This window comes from Moschus berezovskii, chromosome 5, assembly GCF_049115385.1.
Source record: "Moschus berezovskii isolate FMDL1 chromosome 5, NW_MosBer_1.0, whole genome shotgun sequence".
Taxonomy (NCBI): domain Eukaryota; kingdom Metazoa; phylum Chordata; class Mammalia; order Artiodactyla; family Moschidae; genus Moschus; species Moschus berezovskii.
This window is the reverse complement of record NC_142464.1, coordinates 6694429-6717419: the sequence shown is the minus strand read 5'-3', so window position 1 is coordinate 6717419 and position 22991 is coordinate 6694429. Positions and strand designations below refer to the sequence as shown.

Sequence of the window (22991 nt, the reverse complement as noted above, 5' to 3'; positions counted from 1 at the left end):
CCATCTCTTTCAGAATGTTCCACAGTTTATTGTGATCCACACAGTCAAAGGCTTTGGCATAGTCAATGAAGCAGAAATAGATGTTTTTCTGAAACTCTCTTGCTTTCTCCATGATCCAGCGGATGTTGGCAATTTGATCTCTGGTGCCTATGCCTTTTCTAAAACCTGCTTGAACATCTGGGAGTTCACGGTTTACATACTGCTGAAGCCTGGCTTGGAGAATTTTGAGCATGACTTTACTAGCGTGTGAGATGAGTGCAATTGTGCGGTAGTTTGAGCATTCTTTGGCATTGCCTTTCTTTGGGATTGGAATGAAGACTGACCTCTTCCAGGCCTGTGGCCACTGCTGAGTTTTCCAAATCTGCTGGCATATTGAGTGCAGCACTTTCACAGCATCATCTTTCAAGACTTGAAATAGCTCAACTGGAATTCCATCACCTCCACTAGCTTTGTTCGTAGTGATGCTTTCTAAGGCCCACTTGCCTTATGATTATGCAGTGGAAGTGAGAAATAGATTTAAGGGACTAGATCTGATTGATAGAGTGCCTGATGAACTCTGGACGGAGGTTCGTGACATTGTACAGGAGACAGGGACCAAGACCATCCCCATGGAAAAGAAATGCAAAAGAGCGAAATGGCTGTCTGAGGAGGCCTTACAAATAGCTGGGAAAAGAAGAGAGGCGAAAAGCAAAGGAGAAAAGGAAAGATATAAGCATCTGAATGCAGAGTTCCAAAGAATAGCAAGGAGAGATAAGAAAGCCTTCCTCAGTGATCAATGCAAAGAAATAGAGGAAAACAACAGAATAGGAAAAACAAGAGACCTCTTCAAGAAAATTAAAGATTCCAAGGGAACTTTTCATGCAAAGATGGGCTCGATAAAGGACAGAAATGGTATGGACCTAACAGAAGCAGAAGATATTAAGAAGAGGTGGCAGGAATACACAGAAGAACTGTACAAAAAAGATCTTCACGACCAAGATAGTCATGATAATGTGATCACTGACCTAGAGCCAGACATCTTGGAATGTGAAAGTTATAGGTTAGGTTTCATTTATCTAAGGCAAACAGAGGGTCTATTCATGCAAAGGTCAGAGATCAGGCAAACTTCAACTAGCAATGAGTTAGCTTTTTATTTTCATTATTTTTAATTATCATCATTATTGTAAAATGCTTTCTCTATGACCTTATGCAACCGTAAATAGGTCTTCATCACGTCACTAGTGGAAAGCACTAATGAGTCTTATTCACAACAAACAATAAAATAGCTGGATGTAAAACATAAGGAATTGATTTATACTTTCATTTATGAAGTCCTCAGTGGTGTTTATTTTGTCTCTAGTATTCCCAGTATTTAGAAATATGAACTCATTTTAATTCTTAAAACTTTATGAGACACTTCTCACATGTGTCACTATTTTACACATGAGGAAACTGAGACACAGAGGTGTTAAATTATCTTATGGAGGTTCTACAACTAAGAAGAGGCAAAGCTAAGATTTAAATTCAGTTCGTTTCCTCCAGACATATGTTTTTAACTCTGTGATCTGTCCACATAGGATCACATAACACACGAGAGATTCCCTCTAATTCTAAAGCATGAAGTCCCTATATGCTCTCACTGAACGCCAAACAGAATGCTTGAGTAAGATGGTAACACTGAAGTCATAGGCAAATCCTTTACTATGCCAGGCAGACATCACTTCTTCCAACACGTGAATGTACTACAGGAGCAGTTTCATCGTAAATGGTCATAGAGAAAGTAGGTTTATATTAAAACAAAACATCTTGTCAGAATTTAAATTTTTGAAGCTTTGTAAAAGTTACAGTAACAAATCTCTTTCATATTTTGTAACTTTGTAAAAAAAATAGTTGTGAATAAAACTGGAAAGTAAAACTGTGCTATCAGTTCTAACTGCACGACTTAAACACGCAACTTTCAGCTAGGAAACATTCATAGCCCTATACACTGTGTGGAATTTATTTAGGAGTAAATGTTCTTAGGTTTACATGTGGGAATGATTCCTATCTTTTAAAAACGTGCGTATTTGTGCAAACATAGCGGGTGCCTCACTTCACAAATGTTTATTCACTCTATCTCACACCTGAGCCTCCCTGTGCCCTAAAGAACTGTGTGACCAGCAACTTCCTGGTGCCAGAATCCTTTCCTAAGAAACTCTCTTTTTGTTGTTGACATCAAAAGCACAAATCCTAAAGAATTCAAAGAGCTCCTTTGTATCAGAGAATGTGTATTCTTTGTCAGCTGTTAGGGGAAGGGAGCTCACTGCAATTGTCTTCTTTGCCTGCTGCATACAGATGATGAACAGGATCATCAGGAACCCCACACCCAGGAGCACCCTGGCCTCTGCTTCAGTCTCCTTCCCCTCTTTTAAGAGCCAAGTATCATCACCAGTTCTACCCTCAGGTCATGCCTATTTCAATTATTTAACAGGGCTGCAGAGACAGGGGAGAGAATGAGCATTGAATAGATGTCATTTCTCATCCCCACCTGGAGGCTGTGAAGGCGCTGCAAGTGGTTCTGGGTGGTTTTGTAGGAAAGACCTGGGGAAAAGTAATGCTCATGCTGCCATCCTCCCCATTCAGCAGTACCTCAGACTGAGGGATTCTAAATCTGTGTTGACATCCTCAGTGCTTCTTTTGTGCTGCAAAGAATCAAGTTAAATATTGGCTAATCCACAAGTTCTATATTTAATAAAACATGGGTAAGTACATCTACTCCTCCCATGTTCCTACACATTTCCACATCAAGAATTTTGTTCAACAGCCTTTCTAACACAATGATCGCAGAGCCACTCAATCAGCTGCACATTCATAACAATTTATAAAATTTATGCCAGGAAGGAATTTTAACAATCTATCTGCCTAACTGAGCCCACAATTTACTGACCAGGGTGTACCAACAATTACTATTTTCATTTAATAGTCAATAAAATGTGTTATTCAGTCTTATTTATTAATGCAGTTATCCACAACATCTGTTTTAAAGAAAAATTGTGAATTATGATAATTTTAATTGAAAGCAAATAATAATATAGAAATTTCCCAGTTTTCATTATAGAAAATTATTTCAATACTATTAGTACACTCAGAGGAATTAACTCTAAGCACATGGGACTCAATTTAGACTCAGGAGAGCCTTGGAAAGTGGAAAAATAGAAAGATAATTAGCCTTTCCACCCTCTGGCATTTAAGCTCACACCTGCTCAAAATGCACTTGCCTTACTAATACAGATCATTCTGGGTAAATGTGTGCATGTGTTCAGTTGCTCATTCGTGTCCAACTCTTCGCAACTCCACAGACTGTCCATGGGATTTTCACAGGCACGATTACTGGAATGGATTGCCATTTCCTTCTTTAGGGAATCTTCCAGACCCAGGGATAGAACCAGCATCCCCTGTGTCTTGTGTATTGGCAAGGGGATTCTTTACCACTGCACCACTTGGGACAGCTTATGTGGACAGGTCATTCATAAATTAATGTTTGTGACAGCTGTACCTGGAGCCCAGTTCTTTCCAAGCTCAGGAATTAGCTGCTGCACAGATAACAACACAGTAAACAATTGAAATTACACTTTGAAAAGAATCAATTAGGACCTTGTCATGTAATTGATGTAACAACTAAACGAGAAAATGGCTTAAAAATAATTAAGAACATATATTAAATCACTTCATTGGAAAGTTATTTTGTTTTGAATAAGTGTTGGTTTCAAGGAAGGATTGACCCAGTGGCTCAACAAACATCATGCAGAATCTATGTTTTCTTGCTTTCCTTCTGTCCTGCCTATTTATAATCAGTTCCAGTACCCATAGGACTTCCTGGTCCCCTACAAGCACCAACCTTTTCCCTTACAATATCCAGTTGTAATATCCAGAACTCATGTCCTCACATAAACCATCCAGAAGAAGAGAGCTAGTCTATTCCAGAGGTTTTCAGAAACAGCAAGGCTTCTCTTCTTTAGCAGTTTATTAAAGGCTCTGTGTGTGCTCTGGTTCTGAGGGAGTGAAGTTTCCAGTCCTGATCCGTTTTCTGTGCTCAGGGGCTATGAAAGGGTATTGTAATGTATTGATTTCTTTAAACCCATCAAGGCTGTCATGAGATGGGCAAGACTGGTTCTCTGAGCACTGTTTCCAGAAGGTAGAATGGATGATATACAATGGAAACAAGAGATGCCCACTGAAGGTGAGTTCCATTCTGCCTGAGCCAAACCGGAAGCCTGGCCTCATGATTATGGTAAAGGTGTTCTCAGTTGCTCAGTTGTGTCCGACTCTTTGCTACCCATGAACTGGAGCCCACCAGGCTCCTCTGTCCATTCTTTTCAGGCAACAGTACTAGAGTGGGTTGCTATTTCCTTCTCCAGCATGTGTGTTAAAGGAGTAACAGGAAAAAAAAGTAAAAGATTCTTATTTTTAAAATGAGATCTAGCAAAGTTACTTTCTGTACATTTTCCAGTAAACATGACATTTTTCTCTAGGGGACAAGCTTGAGATGTTAAGTGAATTACTCAAGTTAAAAGGTTTTAGTGAAGCTAGGACTACATTTCAGATACATTGAATCTCAGTCTAGTATCCTCTCTACCAAACAATTTTCAGCATTATTATTCATTTTTACCTTATTTTCTAAATTTAAATTAAATTAATTCTGGTTATATTCTATAAATTTGACCCATTTAATATTCTATCTAACCTATGAGTCATGGACAACTAATTCTTACAATAAGAAATGTAAGCTCCACCATTCAGAGGTTAGCAATTTTGAAGATTATATGAATTATTTTAAGTCTAAGGATTCTAAAGTTGTGCCTTGAAAGAAAAAAAAAAATCACTAAATTCAGCAATATTAGAAAGAACAAAGACTGGAAGTCAGAAGGCCCATAATTTTGTCCCAACTTTGCACTCACTGGTGGCTCAGGGATTAAACAATCTGCCTGCAATTCAGGAGACACGGGTTCAATCCCCAGGTCAGGAAGATCCCTTGGAGGAGGAAATGGCTACCCACTCCAATATTTTGCCTGGAGAATTTCATGGACAAAGGAGCTTGGCAGGCTACAGTCCATGGGTTGCAAAGGGTCAGACACAATCGAGCAACTAACACTCACTTTCACTTACCACTAACTACTCCTGTGACATAATCAAGCTATTCATTCTCTATGGGATTCAACTGTGGAATTAACATGAATAAATTTCAAGGGAATTTCTGATTCTGTAACCCCTTGATCCACAAATTTTGGTTAAGCAATGGGAAAAGTTTCTGGTATGGTACCTTAATTGGAAAGAAGCAAACAGAACTTTGAAATTAGATTGGCTGATATCATTGCACTCATCTCACACGCTAGTAAAGACATGTTCAAAATTCTACAAGCCAGGCTTCAGCAATATGTGAACCGTGAAATGCCAAATGTTCAAGCTGGTTTTAGAAAAGACAGAGGAACCAGAGATCAAATTGCCAACATTTGCTGGATCATGGAAAAAGCAAGAGAGTTCCAGAAAATATCTATTTCTGCTTCATTGACTATGCCAAAGCCTTTGACTGTGTGGATCACAATAAACTGTGGAAAATTCTGAAAGAGATGGGATTACCAGACCACCTGACCTGCCTCTTGAGAAACCTGTCTGCAGGTCAGGAAGCAACAGTTAGAACTGGACATGGAACAACAGACTGGTTCCAAATAAGAAAAGGAGTACGTCAAGGTTGTATATTGTCATCCTATGCAGAGTACATCATGAGGAACACTGGACTGGAAGCAACACAAGCTGGAATCCAGATTGCCAGGAGAAATATCAATAACCTCAGATATGCAGATGACACTACCCTTAGGGCAGAAAGTGAAGAGGAACTAAAAAGCCTCTTGATGAAAGTGAAAGAGGAGAGTGAAAATGTTGGCTTGAAGCTCAACATTCAGAAAACTAAGATTATGGCATCTGGTCCCATCACTTTATGGGAAATAGATGGGGAAACAGTGGAAACAGTGTCAGACTTTATTTTTTTTTGGCTCCAAAATCACTGCGGATGCTGATTGCAGCCATGAAATTAAAAGACGCTTACTCCTTAGAAGGAAAGTTATGACCAACCTAGATAGTATATTAAAAAGCAGAGACATTACTTTGCCAACAAATGTCCATCTAGTCAAGGCTATGGTTTTCCAGTGGTCATGTATGGATGTGAGAGATGGACTGTGAAGAAAGCTGATCGCCGAAGAATTGATGCTTTTGAACTGTGGTGTTGGAGAAGACTCTTGAGAGTCTCTTATACTGCAAGGAGATCCAACCAGTCCATTCTAAAGGAGCTCAGTCCTGGGTGTTCATTGGAAGGACTGAAATTCAGCTGAAGCTGAAACTCCAATACTTTGGCCACCTCATGAGAAGAGTTGACTCACTGGAAAATAATCTGATGCTGGGAGGGATTGGGAACAGGAGGAGAAGGGGATGACAGAGAATGAGATGGCTGGATGGCATCACGGACTCGATGGACATGAGTTTGAGTGAACTCCCAGAGTTGGTGATGGATAGCAAGGCCTGGTGTGCTGTGTGTGATTCATGGGTTCACAAAGAGTTAGACACGACTGAGCAACTGAACTGAATTGAATAGCAAACTAGGATCTGGCCCTGAGATTGAATGTGCTACTTAAATTTTGTAATTTTCTACTAAAGATAGAAATAATAAATCTGTAATATAGCCACTATTTCAAAATGAAGAATATTCTAAAAGCCATACATTTTTATTTCTTAATTTACTGAAGTTCGTGAAGGTATTGCCACATAAGTGATAAGCAGTTACCTGGGTTATTGTTGGAAAGACAAATATAATGTCTTAAAAGTGATATCACAGGAAAAAGGAAGGTAAATTCAAAATATAAAAATATCATAAAATTGTAAAAGAAGTGAAGGAAAATGCACATGTAAACCGTAGTGTATTTGTTTTTTTGGTGGGGTGATTTGTATTTTCTATCCCTGAAACCCTTTCTAAAGCATGGTTGTCACACGTGGTCCATTTGAGAGTGAGGAAAGTTTAGATGCCAGGAGTTCCAGCCTCTTCTCCTCTGACACAGCTCTATCATCTGAGGGGTAAGGGAGTGTGCTAATTAGGGCTGGGCGGCATGCAATGCAGCTTTGGGCTTGGTTTCTGATTCATCTTTATATTTGAAATACAATGGATCTTATGGACATTTGATTATAAATGAGTATCCTAAGTAGTTTGTGTGACAGGTTAACTAAAGACTGGAATTTGCACTATCCTTATGCTTTCCTGTCATAGAGTATGAAATTCAATTACCCTTGAGGTCTCAAAATTTGATTCCCCTTGTAAAAGACAGATGTCTTATAGGCCCAGATCCCTAATGTGAATTAATTGCAGCATAATAAGTGATGTTGCTGCTGCTATTGCTAAGTCACTTCAGTCGTGTCCAACTCTGTGCAACGCCATAGATGGCAGTCCACGAGGCGCCCCTGTCCCTGGGATTCTCCAGGCAAGAATATTGGAGTGGGATGCCATTTCCTTCTCCAAATAAGGGGTGCCAACATATGTTAAAAAGAAGGAAAAGAATGGAGAGCGAGAATGGGAGAAGAACAGGCTGTCTCAGCAGTACCCTGGCCCCCGTCTCTTCTCCTTACCACCGTCTCGCGGCCTGCCCAACCCACTGCTTGCATGGCACCCAGGATCCCTTCCACCACGGCCACCTCGGCCACCTCCCCCTTGGACAAAGCCATCAGGCAGGTGTACATGACCCTAACTCAAGCAAGAAAGTCCAAGCTATGTACATGTGAATCAACGGCACTGCAGAAGGACTGTGCTGCAAGACCTGAACCTTGGATTCTGAGCCCAAGTGCATATAAGAGTTGCCCGAGTGAAATTTGGACGGCTCTAGGACTTTTCGGTCTGAAGTCTCCAAGAGTGACATGTATCTTGTCCCTGCTGCCATGGTTCGGGACCCTTTCTGCAAGGACCCCAACAAGCTGGTGTACTGTGAAGTCTTCAAGTACAACCCAAAGCCTGCAGAGACCAATTTAAGACAACCCTGTAAATGGATAATGGACATGGTGAGCAACCAGCACCTCCGGTTTGGAATGAAGCAGGAATATACCCTTAGGGGCACAGAAGGCACCTCTTTGGTTGACCTTCCAATGGCTTTCCTGGGCCCCAAGGTCCATACTACTGCAGTGTGGGAGAGGACAAGGCCTAGGGCAGGGACATTGTGAACGCTCACTGCCAGGCCTGCTTGTATGCTGGCATCAAGATGAGGGGAACAGATGCCAGGGCCCTGTGCAGGAGTCGCTGTGGGAGATTGTATCTGGGCGGCACGCTCCATCTTGCACTGCATGTGGTCTTCTGAACGAATTGGCCATGAGCCCTTCCAGAACCAGTACCTCGTGGACTAGACTTGCAGCCTCAAAACCCCTCCTAATGCTACATCTTGCTCCCATTCTCCCCCCTCTCAGTGTCATCATAGCTATAACTTAAAGAGGGGAATATCAAAGTCTTTCTTTTTTTTTAAATTCCTCACACCCAGTTAATATCTCTTGTTTCCTGTGGTCAGGATTGAGGGGGTCAAGTTCTTAATCACTTCACAACCACCTACCTACCCCCACCCTTTTCTTTTTCCTGTCACTGAAGCTTTCCAGTGCATTAGTTAGGGGGTGGGGGTGGAACATAACCACTGCTTCCATTTAATCAGGTGTGTTTGTCCAATAGGCATAGCTCTCCGGACAGAGAGCCCGGTCATTGTGAAGGGATGTGGAGGACTTTTCTGAGTGCTTGTTGAGTGGAGGCCAGAGGGGGAGGGTACTAGATTCTACGGTTAGGTTAGGATTTCCCTTCTTGGTGGGAAGTTCCATTACTTACGAGTTTGTAAGCAACTTTCTATTAAAAATGAGAATTAGGAGAGAAGAAAGGGTGGGAAGTCAGGTAGGAAAACGCCCTAGATCTCCTGGTGTGATGCTTCCATTCCCTGGGACTCAATGCCCTGACAGAATCAGCATAAATGGATGGAAAGCCCTACTTTAAAAGAAAAGATTATCATTGTGGGGTCCTCCATTTATAACACAAAGCAGAGTAGTATTTTTATACTTAAATATAAAAACAAAAATTTTATATACATGGGTGTGCAGATAAATGTGTGTTTTCTCTTTAGGGAGAAAAAGCCATTCTAGTTATGGGGAACCCAGATTTGAGACAAGTAGTCTGCTTAGAAATTAAGGATCTCCTTTTGAGTTGGGTTGGGGATGGGGGAGGCCATGCTGGAAAAGTTGGCTGTTTGCAGCTCTTATTACCTCACTACCTCTTCAGGGCTTTTCTCTGCCCTGCTTTCCCTTCTGGGGAGGCTGACATTGGTTGATTAATAGGTGGAAGCCCAAGATAGCAGTAGCCATCCACTGAGCCCCAGGTTTAAAAGACACACATGTACTTGCCCACACAGGGTTTGGAAATATGAGTTGGTTGGTCAACTTGAGAATGCTACTGACAAGGAGGTATTGGGGTTATTTTCCAGTGGGACTATCATGTCAATAAAGCAGGCCTTTTGATATATTAAAAAAAAAAAAAAAAAGCAGAGCAGAAGTTAGATTTTAATCATATTTGTAGGGTTTCTAAGTCTTTGTTTTACAGAATTGCTTGTTTGCTCCAGCTGTCTCCTCCCCATCTCTGCTCTGGAGGAGATGGGAAAAGTCTGGAGTCCAAACAGTTGTAATTTTGTATCTTGGTGTCTGTTTTCTGAGTGTGAATATATTTCCTTCTTTTGTTAAGATTCCTGAGGAGTTATTATTATTTTTCTTTTATAATAAAAATAAACCCCACCTTTGTCCTTACAAAGAAAAAAAAGGAAAAAAAAAATGAATGAATAGAAAAGTGAGTGGTCACTTAGAAAAGTATGCAAATGAGATTTAAAGAAGCTAAACTGATCAACCTCTGCCCTCAATGAAAGAAGAAGAGCTCTGGAGAGCTTTGGAGAGCTATGGACCTATTCAGAGGGGTGTTTTTCGGCTTTCTGCAGATGTGGATGAACTAGACTGATTCCAAGATACAAAGAAAACTCTGATTGCTAATTTCCAGAACTTTCTTGGAACATTCAGTCAAGTCCATCACTAAAAATATCTCTAAGTATAGATTGATACATTTGATTAAGTGCATTGTATGTAAACCTTCTATAATTTTGACTAGATTAATACATTTGATTAACTGCATTGTATATAAACCTTTTATAATTTTGACTAGTCCATTGACTTTGTAAGAAATTAATCATCTCTGGTTGTGCTGATAAAACTTTGTGTCTGGAATCCAAGTCTGAGGCACACTATCCTTTAAGCATTCAAGGACCTCCTGGAAGAAGAATTTGCATCCTTTCCTTGAACATTAATTGGAGAAGGCAATGGCAACCCACTCTAATATTCTTGCCTGGAAAATTCCATGGATAGAGGAGCCTGGTGGGAGATAGTCCATGGGGTAGCAAAGAGTTGGACACGACTTAGTGACAGACCGTTCTCTTGAGCACGAATACCAGCTATACCCAAACTGGATGGAAAATTTTATTTTGCATTTTGCACTTTTGAGCTTATTAACTAAGTAGATAAATAACTATACAGCACACAAAATGCACCAAAATATATATTCATTATAAAGCTTAGGGTTAGGTTTATTATTTTTTAAGACCTTAATCTGTTTATTTATTACAGCTTAAATCTTCTGGAGTGCAATAGTAACTCAGAAAGAGTTTCCACACTTTCTTTTCTTTAAATATGCCTTAAAATAAAAACTGATGTCAAGTTAATAGATTTGTTTATTTGAGAGATTCTAAGTTTCTAATAGTACAAGTTAAATTGACTCACATTTATATTAGCAAAGTCTTAAATTTGAAATTAGATGGTTGGCCCCATATGCACAACATGCATATGGGAGCTGTCTCATTTGCTCAACCATCAGGAACTGCTCCCATGTGTATAAGATGGTTTTCCTTTTATAGAGGGAACCAGCACTTGGAATTACAGAAATCATTGTCCTAAATAGATTCTTTTTGCTTTCCCCACACAGGGGCATGTTTCTATTTTTTTAATTTATTTATGTTTCATTGAAGGATAATTGCTTTACAGAATTTTGCTGTTTTCTGGGCATACTTTTTAATTTATCCACCTTAAATGGCATTCACAACTTTTCTGGACCATCAAGACAAACTATTTGGTCAATCAAGACAAACTATTTAATAGCCCATGAGATTTCATGGTATGTTTCAAATATACTCTTAAAGAGATTATTTTAACTCCATCCAGTAGAAAACGAAGATATACTTTAGCCTGAAATGTGATTTCCTTTCTGATGCACAGAACAACGTTTGTTTTAAAAAACATTGTGTAAACTAGGAGTTTAATTTATTTCTCTCATAATTAACCCAATTTGCTTTTAAGAATGTCTCCTGACTCACACTCTCACAAAATAATTGTGTTGGCCCCTGAAGAAACTAAGCTGCTCATAAGTGGCTAATTTTTCAAAAGACATTTGAGAATTCAGAAGATGTGGCTTAACATCAATATCTAGATGAAGATTGTGGCTATTTTCATTTGAGATTGAGTAATTTTATTGTTATTTCTAACAAGTTAAAAAAAAAAAAAAAAAAGACAAGTGTGATTTATTTAAAAAGTCACATAAGCCACCCGAGCTTTATCTGATTCATGGCCAAGTAGACAGGAAATTGCTGGTGTTGACATATCGCCAAAGAAAGGTGGTAGAGGACTGGGATTAAAAACAGCATTTTCATTTACAAATGTCATTCAGAAGTTGATCATTCTAGAAATTATGCAAAATTTCCACTCAATATTCTCATATGAAGTTTCCTTCCATACTATTTTAGGATCATCCAAAGAACTTAGATGATGAGTAAGCAGTGTGTATCTTTTACAAATCTCACTTATAACATTCCCACACACATTTTCAGAATTGATCAATGTCCTCCACTCCCTACCCAATGCCAATAAACTTGAGATGATTATTTTGATGTTCTAGCAATCATACCAAGTCAAAGGACAGATATATATCACAGAGAGTATTTCCAATTAATATTATGCTGATACACTTCCTCACTTTGTAGAGATATTTCATTCTCAAAAACCCTACAAATAGGCCATGTGTGTATGGGATGGCGATGACTAGAATAAAAGTGTCTTTCACTACATGAGTCAGACACATCTTCCGATGTTTCCTGCAGGCTCTAGACAGATCATAATCTGCTAACTCTTCAGCGACATTTTCAAGATCAGTACAAAGTACAAAGAGGCTACACATGTCTTTTCTCACTTGAAGGTGATTTGAGCTCATTTTTCTATCAGGCTGTCTTTGACACTCCAGTTCCCTTGGGTTTGTTTGGTTAGTTGGTTGGTTTGGATTTTGTTTCCCTGCCCTCTCTGTCTCCACCACCCATTCTTAAGAGATAATCGATCAACATACAGAGCTGGAGGTGGACAAATCTCATTTTCTACCAAGTTAACAAGTCCTGAGACAACAGCTATATTGAGGGAATAAGAGGATTACAAATTCTGACATTCCGTCTCAAGATCCCATTTAAAAAAAATGCAACAGCATTTATAATATTTTCACCCAATATCCTTCAGCTTGCTCAATCTCCTTAAAAAACTTTGAAATAAGTTCCCAACATCTTTCAAGCAGTTTCACTTAGAACAGATCCTGCTAGATTTCACAGCAAAATAAAGCCTAAATGTAATAAGCTGAATATTATATTTTTCTAACCCATGTAAGTTTCACATATTTTTTAATGAAGAAGAAAAAAATTATAAATAAAAAAGACAACAAGCAAAAGTAATCCAAATATATCCCTGAGAATGGCTATGGAAGCAGTAGATTGTACGAGGCAGTGGAGTGTTGTCCTAATTCATGCTATATGGTCAGTAACACAGATGTCACAGCTTTTGCTTCTCTATCACTCTGTTAAGAAAGTTATTTTCAAACATTCTAGCTTAATGGACAGTGAGAAAAATTAGCAGCCATCAACAGCCTCACTGTCTGAAAATGGATGACAGCAATGTCAGAGCCATCCAGGGTAGCCCTGGGAGCCACCCGAGGGCAAAGTGACTCTGATGGATGCCAGGACAGAGGCAGAAGCGTTTATCTTTCAAGCAGCAGGTGTCCACATGGATTTGGTTCCTCCATTCAGGAAGCAGAGGTTACACTTCCTGTTTTCCTACTAGTTACCAGACTTTCTCTTCCAGGGGACCGTCACACACTGGGAGGGGCAGCCCAGCTACTCCTGAGCCCCGACCTCTCCAGGGCACACAGAGCAGTGATGGCTACAGTCAGCTTGGCTGTTCTAGTTTATCAAATCAAACCTCTTCTTACCTCGACTTCCTTGCTCTTCTCTTTGTTTCTGCCCATGGAACTTGTCCCATTGCTGGCCATTTCCCGGGCGGGGATTATGGAAATCTGGTGGAGGGGCATATTGGCAGGGCTGCAGGTGGCCAGTCCCTGACTGGATCCCTTATCTCTTCACTCGCCCTGAGGAGCCCACCTGCACAGTTCATATCCTGGCTTTGACAAGCTCAGTTCTAAACAAAAAGGGGAAAAAGAGTGTTTAAGAAACTGTGCAGCAGAAGCCAGGATCTCTGGCTAAAAGGTCAAACATACTGAAAGGGAACTGAAAAGAAATGCAAGAGCAAATAGTACAGACAGTGTTGCATCTCAAAAGGATGATTTACTGCAAGTCATAACTGCACCGTTTTGTCACTGGAGCACCCCCTCTCCCCTAGAAGCATTATGGGAGACAATTCAATTTCTATGGTACCTACCAACTGTCATGGAAACCAAGGAAACCTAGGTCTCGCAGGCCCTTATTTGCAACCACATTTGCAGCCACTGCCGATTCTGCTTTTGTTTTTTCCTAATTCCCCAGGAGTCCACTAAGCACCCAGAGACACTGCATCCTGCTGCCTAGGTAAATAAGCAGAAGGCTGAAGAGCTTAGTGTCCTATTTGGAGCCAAATCTCTTCCTTGAGAAGAATGGCTAGCTGGCTGTGTCCTTAATGCATCTGCAATAATCTGCTTAGGTCAAAGGATCTGCCTTGAAGTGAAGAGCAGCCAATGAGGTGTAAAAAATAAGAAACAGAGATGGGGAACAAGTGCAAATGTCTTTCTTCAGCTGGTTGGTTGTTAAAGAGAGCTGACTGTTGCCTGCACCTTTCTCAGTAAGAAATCAGCAACACGAATCAGAGGTATTGTTACTCCAAGGCTTGGAGCCCCACAGCACCCATTTCTGCTTTACTGCAACTCCCGTGCTTCTGGAAATACATTAGAACCAAGAGTATTTTCCTCTTGCTTTTCCAGGAAGGGAGTAGAGTCTGCTAAGGACTTTATTGTCCCCTTTATAGATATGCAATTTGGAGAAAATAAATGGCTGATCTAAATTTCTGCTCTTCCAAAAAATAAATAAATAGATATCCCTGTGGAGTGAGTTATTAAAATATATTAACTTTTAAAAGATCCCTTTTCTCCTGTTATCATATCTTCTTTGCTAGGATATTTGGCAGGGAAAATGTGAGGTGGACATTTCTTTAACAGCTCACTGATGATTCTAACATAAACCAATTTTGAAAATCCCCAGAGATAGCAATAAAATAACCTTAGAACAATAAGCTATTTAAAGTTTACCTAGTGATAAGTGTTTTGCTTTAAAATAGTAAAATAAATTAAATAAATAAGTTAGATAGCCCTAAACCTAGTATTTATTCCTCATCATTCTGAGCTTACAAAGTACATCTAGAAAACTTTAATGAAGGAGTTTAAAAGTCAAACTCTTCCAAAACTGTTCTATCCAAAGTTAAGCAGATAATGCTTAAACATTTCTGTAGCTCTGGGATCACCGATGACATCTGTGACCTGTAATTGTGAGGTAGGTATTTTCTTATTTTAAAAATAACTGTTAATCCCTCTATCTAAAAGGATTGTCTTAATTAAAGGAAGGATGGAAATAGAAATCTGTAAATTTAATCGTGTGTGGCAAATACTAAAACGCAAATTATGAATCTGTTTAAAACAGTAATATCGTCTGTGTTTCCATCCATGAAAATTTCCATAAAAAGCTAAGTCAGCTTTCCAGATAATTTAGACTTAGATACTTTTGCTTAAAATGTTCATTGAATTTACAGAAAGGAGATTTTTAGCTTGAATTAACTAAATGGTTTTCTTAATCCTTTACTTCATTATGCATGGGTGGTTATCCTTTGTTTACTCTGAGATTTTTTAATATTAGATTTTAATTTCAAGCTAATTTGATTTATGTGGTTGAGCTATATCAATTAGTTTCCTTTTACCTTAAAAATTAAATATAAATCTGGAAAATATTTACTTTGTCAAATATTTAACACACTAAATAAGATCAGTTGTTATTTAATAATCATGATTTATTATATCTTTTCAACTAAATACTTCATAAATTACAAGAATAATTACTAACCAGGGTGTTTAATAAATACTCACCTAGTACTGTATTAGATACTGGCACACACTGAATTTTTAAAATTTTTAAATCAGGGGAAAAATGCTTTGAATACTCTGTAGGTTCTAATACTGCACAGCCTTGGAACACTGGATCCTACACCAATCAATATCAAGGATGCACTTATCTAACACTTTTCCTTAAGTTGCTCCCAAAGTGTTCTCCTAGCTGGAAGCATGGAGTCTTGCTGGGAAGGCTCTTTATATAACAATCCAAAGCTAAAAGAACGGTAATGGAACGCAGTTCTCCTGTGGGAGAACAGTCGATTTTGTTCAGTAATTAAACCCTATGGAATAAACAAGAATCAAAGCACTCAACAGCTGATCATGAGCAGACACTGGCCCCCATATAAGAGAGGAGCCCTGGATGTCAGAATCACTTAGCTGATTTGTGTCTATGTGCACCAGCAATCATAAGACATGATCCAGAATTCCAAACTTGTTTTTGTCGATACTATTGACTATAATTATTGCTGAAACCAGCCTGGATCTACTTGGATATTATTTCACACACATGATTGAATTGTATTTGTTTTGCTGCCATCTTTTGGCTTCCAACCTCTGGCTCTGAAAACAGTATCCCAATTACTACATCTGGCTAATAACTTTGAGATTTGCAGGTGGTAATTCTAATGCTGGAACCTCAGCCTTCCCGAAGAGATTCTGATTTGGTCTCAATGGCCTCAGTCTCAATGGCCTTGGTCTCAATGGCCTCAGTCGTCTCTAGTTTAAAAAGAAAACAAAATGAAATACACATCTAATCCTCTACTATAAGACCTACCTAAGTCTTTGCCAGCTTCAAAAACTAAAATGAGCTCTAAAGGGTTTATTTGACTGTAATTAAGTAAGAAAAGAAACACAGTATTAGGCAAAGACAAGGGACCAAGTAAGCATCTGCTAATGCTATACTGGAGAGACCGATAATTCATTTTAACAACAATTTATTGAGCATCTTCTGTGTTTTCTGACCCATGCTAGGAATTAAGAGGCAAGAGGTAATATATAAAATTATGTGGGACAGTGTCAGTAGTCAAGCAGTTTCCTGTGTCATTAGGAGGATGTGACTCCCACAGCTAAGTCAGGTTGAAAAAATACCTGTACAATACAGTCAATATTTAAGACATAAATAGAATATTGAATGTAAGGATTGAAGAAGGCTTGAGCACCAGGAACCATTATAGGTCTAAATAGTTCATTTTAAAGAGTAATTGGGGTCCAGGTTGGGGCTTAGTAAAAATGATATTTGGACACGACTGATGCGACTTAGCAGCAGCAGCAACAGCAGAAAGAATGTCTGTAGCTGTTGATGACTTACTATTAAAAAAAAAAAAAAAAGAAGAGTTAAAAGAGAAAAGGACAGGGGATGAGAGGTGTTGTATCTTAACACAGAAGATTTAAATCATCAGCTTGTGGCAACAGTGTAAGTTTTTTACAATTACTGCTGCTGCTGCTAAGTCACGTCAGTCGTGTCCGACTCTGCGAGACCCCATAGACGGCAGTCCACCAGGCTCTGCCATCCCTGGGAATCCAGGCAAGAACACTGGAGTGGGCTGCCATATCCTTCTCCAATTACTAGACCTGTCTAGTTGTTGACTATACATATGTTCCTTTCCTACAATTTGAAATGATTGACCAAAACACACACACACACACAGATTCTGTCAATACATGTAGAAGTTCTAAAAAGAGGTAAAAATAACAGAACAGATTCCTAACATAGTTAACTTTGAAATACTGAAGATTTTAAAAAGTTATTACTGTAAAAAATTTATAAACAAAAGACATTCAATAAAGATTAAAGGGTGTAAAATGTATGACATACTGTAAAATATTTGAAAATAGGCTATTGATTATTTAAAAGTATTCTGTACTACTTTTTAAGAAGAATAAATCAAAAGCTTTATCAGATGGATATTATATCATTTTATGGGATGCTCTCTCCATCCATGATTTGGTCTCCAAAATCTGATAAATTAGAGCACTATAATAATAATTCAGGCAATGGTTTTTCCCTTGGTCATGTATGGATGTGAGAGTTGGACTGTGAAGAAGGCTGACCACCGAAGAATCGATGCTTTTGAACTGTGGTGTTGGAGAAGACTCTTGAGAGTCCCTTATACTGCAAGGAGATCCAACCAGTCCATTCTAGAGGAGATCAATCCTGGATGTTCATTGGAGGGACTGATGCTAAAGCTGAAACTCCAATACTTTGGCCACCTCATGCGACGAGTCGACTCACTGGAAAAGACTCTGATGCTGGGAAAGGTTGGGGGCGGGAGGAGAAAGGGACGACGGAGAATGAGATGGCTGGATGGCATCACCGACTCTGTGGACATGAGTTTGAGTGAACTCCGGGAGTTGGTGATGGACAGGGAGGCCTGGCGTGCTGTGATTCATGGGGTCGCGGAGAGTCGGACACGACTGAGCGACTGAACTGAACTGAACTGAACTGAATAATAATTCAAATGCTTTCTTTATTTTTAATAATATTAATAATCATCTAGATATTTTAACTTTCAAAGACAGTAAGATTCTTAAATAGCATTAATTATTACACCAGGAGTTCTGTGGTAAAACTTAAATGAAATAATGCATGTCGACTTCTTGGCATGTGGCTTGCTGTTCGGAAGACATTTAAGTAAGTGTTAACCACTCATATTTTATAAAGCTTATTTAATAAATGTTTCAAATATTAAAATATACTAAAAAGAATAATAAAGACTAAATATATTAAAAAATATTTCATATGTTCCTTCAAACTCTACTTAAGAAAGGAGTATTTAAACACACAGTAAAAGCTAGTATTTTATATGCAAAGAGGATTCTTTCCATTTGTTGATTAAATATAAGTGTGCATGCTAGATTGAATAGCACTCAGTTTTCTTTGAAAACTGAGAATTGTAAGAAAATAGTATATGTCTTGTACCCAAATGGCAGCTGACACAATGTAACTCTATGATCAGAGAGTTGCCGCAGCTTGGTTTGCTTATTATAAATTTGTATTATTATACTGCAGAAAATAGCAACGATGACAACAGTAATTACTATTTGTTAAGCCTTCTATTATCTGGAGATTACTGTATCAGGCTCTCTTGCATATGTACGTTACCTAACTTGGCTCTCACCATAAGTTTTCTAGGCAGAATAATTGTCTCTAATTATCAGAGAAGAGGGCCTTCCCTCATAGCTCAGTTGGTAAAGAATCTGTCTGCAATGCAGGAGACCCAGGTTCTATTGCTGGCTCAGGAAGATCCCCTGGAGCAAGAAATGGTAACCCACTCCAGTATTCTTGCCTGAAAAATCCCATGGACAGAGGAACCTGGCAGGCTACAGTCCATGGGCTCGCAAGAGTCTGACAAGACTTAGTAACTAAACCACCACCAACAGAGAAGGGAACTAAGGTTCTGAGAGGTGTATGATTTGCCAGATTCCCACATATAGTCAATGAGAGGCTAAAGATGAACTATAACACTGCCTCACACTGACTCACCTTTAAAACAGCTTGTTAATAGAGAGCACTGACTGATAGACTGTAGAGCAACTGTGATATTGGTGATGCAGATTCATCAAGGTGCCTGATTATACCTTCCTCGCAGTGCACATCACAAAGCCTGTTAATGGGTATTCTTAGAACTTTAGTTACAATGACACCCAGCTCAATGCATTCTATCATAATGTCTTTGCTTTCATTGCAGTGGGCAAAACAAATACATACAGCACAAACTCCTATACTGCCACATCATTTCCTCAGGAATGTGGACCCCATCGAGTTCCAAATAGGTCAAAAATCCAGAAAATCAATTTTTAAAAGGTAGAATAAATGATCGAAACATAGAGGATCCAATCTATTTTTATGTGAAAGTCACTCAGTTGTCTCCGACTCTTTGCGAACTCATGATTTATACAGTCCATGGAATTCTCCAGGCCAGAATACTGGAGTGGGTAGCCATTCCCTTCTCCAGGGTATCTTCCCAACCTAGGAATTGAAGCAGGGTCCCCTGGATTGCTGGCAGATACCTACTTTTATGTCAGATTATAAATCATTGAACTGAAAATATAAGTGGTTGGCAAGACATTATTTCCTGAAAATCTTCACATATGGTAGTCACTCTGTATGTCAAATAATCAAAACCAGTATCTAAATTTTAGAAAATGAATTTTATTTACTCCCACAAGAGCTCTGCAAATACACAGCAATACTGAATAACTTTATCTAAACTACTAAATAGAGCAAATTAGATTATTTGTGTTGAATATTTACTGATATGATTACTGAATTGGATAGAATTTAATAATTATCTTCAGTCCCTCTGGAGACAACTGAGGAAGAAAGAACACTTGAGTAGAATATTAAGAAGTACTTATTCCCAGACGTTCAATGGAGAAATATTTATAATTGGTTTGAAAATCAAATGCAATCTGAACAATAATTCTATTATGAATTGTACATAATTTTAAATTTGATATAATTTCATTCATAGAAGAATAGCTATCTAAAAAATGTTTACTGCCTGACATGAAACACCTTTCAAACAGCTTGTTAATGGAGAGCATTGATTGATGCTTTATTTTATTAAATAAAACTGCATCAATATAATTAAGCAATAAAAATATAGATAACTGTTTGCTACTGCTACTGCTAAGTCACTTCAGTCGTGTCCGACTCTGTGTGATCCCATAGACGGAAGCCCACCAGGCTCCCCCGTCCCTGGGATTCTCCAGGCAAGAACACTGGAGTGGGTTGACATTTCCCTCTCCAATGTGTGAAAGTGAAGTCGCTCAGTCGTGTCCGACCCTTAGCGACCCCACGGACTGCAGCCCACCAGGCTCCTCCATCCATGGGACTCTCTAGGCAATAGTACTGGAGTGGCTTGCCATTGCCTTCTCCGAGATAACTGTTTAGAACTTTAGTATTAACTGGTGGCTTTTCATCTGTTACAAACAAGTCTGCAATTGCCCAAGGATCATTTTTTCTAAAAATAGCTACAATCAGCATATGAATAAGATGTGACAGAAAGTAATGACCATTTAGTTCATATTAAAATTACCACGTAAAGTTTCCATTTAAAACAGAGTTCAATTCATCTGGAATCATATTATTCAATAATGTTTTAAAGAGGAAGCTACCATATATTTTATTACTTAAATCATTTACAAATAAAGACAACCATTTGCTGTTACATGGAATCTATATGAGTTGAATGCTAGAAAAACATTTAATAACTTCACTTGAGGGCACTACATAAAGAGTTACAAAGCATGTGGTTAGATTATACAATATGTGTGAAACATAAGACAGATCATGACACATATTAGGCACTCAAAAAGTTAAGTTACAAACACCTAGGAACAGAATGGAAATCACAGAATTCAGGCATATAAGAGGCAAGATAGATAGGAGGAAGAAGCAACTTGAGGTTAAAGTAATGGTGGGAAGATTTCTTCCTCATTTGCTCTGGGACTCCTTTACCCACTGTATATAACTATATACAAGTGTAAAGAAATATAAAACTGGGGATATATATTACACAAATGTTTCCAGGCAATGGTCAACCAAGTAACACAGACCAGTGATTTTTTAAAAAAGAAAACAATGAGAAGGTTCCTATGATTTTCTGGTTTTCTGCCTTGAGGCAAATTCTGGTACAAAGAACAAAACCAGAACCTGGTTGCCTATCTTATTTGAGGAGGTACAGATTTAGATGTAGGGAAATGAAGATGGCTAAAATTTGTGAAGAACTGGGAAGGACCTCAGGGAAAGAGCTCCAAAAATCTGTATAAGGTTCCCCTTGAGTGATACATTAACATGCATGTTCATGAGATTGCACTCTGCAAGGAAGGAATGAAAGAGGAGTGCCTGAGTCATAGAAGCCAAGCAAATCCCAGAGGAGACGTGGAGTTCAAGATCCGGCAAGTGAGAGAGGAGAGAATTTGTAGAATACTGGGATACTCAGCAGAGATCAGCAGACAAGTATATATTAGGGTAAATTCAACTATAGACATTCACAAAGTGTAAAAGCCAGCCTCTATAAAACAAACTAAACCTCAAGTAAATGATCTGCAGGTTAAAACAAAAGTTTTCACTTTTTAAAGGAAGATAGCAACATTCAGTTTCTCAACAATGGAGTATCTGGCACTGAATAAAACATAATTAGACATAAAAAGATGAAGCAAACCATCATTAATAGTTAAGATTAATGTCATTGATATAGGAAATCTAAAAAAATATAGAAGTGATGGATTAAGCAAACTGTCATTATAATAGCTATTATAAATTGTCTCAGAGGGAAACAAATGTAGGAAGAAAGAGATGAAAATTATTTTTTAAAAGCCAAGTGGAACTTATAACTTTAAGTAATATAATATCTGAAACAAAATTTTACTAAATAGATTGAAAACAAAATTAGACATTACATTAAAAAATAAGTAAACTTGAAGACATAGCAACAAAAAATCTAAAATTTTCACAGAGAGAAAAAAAGACTGTGAATAATAGAGAAGGAGTAAAATATGGGAGAAAAATCAAGCAGTTTAACATTCATGCAAATGAAGGGTATGAAGAAAAAGAGAGAGAAGATCGGGCAGAAATTAATATTGAAAAACATAATAATCATTTTTTTGTAAAATTTATGTTAATTAGATGCATGGATACAAGAAGCTTATCAAATACCAAACTGAAGAAATCTAAAGAAAATCAGATTCAAGTATACCAAATTTCTAAAAACATTTAACTAAAAGAAAATCTTAAATAACATTGGAGAGAAAAATACATGTGTAATATAAGGCAAGAAATATAAGAATCATACCAACTTCTGTTTAGCTCATCTGGAAGGTAAAAAAAAAAAAACAAAACAACTTGTCGACTCAAATTAAATACCAATGAAAATATCCTTCAAAAATAAAGGGAAAAGAGTTTTCACACAAATAATAACTGAGGAAATTTACGCTAGCAGTCCTATATTGCAAAAAATGTTAAGGGATTTTTCTCAGGCAGAAGAAAAGTGACACCAGATACAAAATTGTATCAACACAAAGCCATGGTGAGATCCAGAAATAGTATACATGTAAGTAATTGCAAAAGACACTGTCTCATTAAAATTTTTATTTAAAATTGATTATTTAAAAGTGCATTGTAGAATTTATTATCAATAGAGACAACAATAGGACAAGGGCTGTGAAGACAAATAAGGAAGAGAATCAAGGTAAAGGTCTTACTTTTGTAAAACAATATAATATAAGGAATATATGTAAAATAGTGTGAAGGTAGATGACGATGGTTAAGGAAGAATACCTAAACCATGAAAATCATTATAAAAGTAAAATAAGGTAACATGGATCATAAGCCAAAGATAGACACAATATTAAATTCTAAAGTATGTATGCATTCTAAATAATTTCAGTTATGTCTAAGAATACCGGAGTGGGTTGCCAATGCCTTCCTGTATGGGTCTTCCAGACCCAGAAATCAAACCCCATCTCCTATGTCTCCTGC

At 38.1% G+C, this 22991-nt stretch overlaps 1 protein-coding gene and 1 pseudogene across 1 annotated transcript in view; one reads left to right on the top strand and one right to left on the bottom strand.

Moving 5' to 3' along the window:
• The window catches only part of MARCHF1 (membrane associated ring-CH-type finger 1), a 688453-nt gene extending 675006 nt beyond the window's left edge, over positions 1-13447 (bottom strand). The window contains exon 1 of the mRNA XM_088836140.1: positions 13349-13447. Coding sequence (XP_088692266.1) covers positions 13349-13447 — 99 coding nt within the window. The remainder of the gene's footprint in view (positions 1-13348) is intronic.
• On the top strand, positions 7571-8391 carry LOC129561728 (glutamine synthetase pseudogene; annotated as a pseudogene).
• Positions 13448-22991: the final 9544 nt, after the last annotated feature.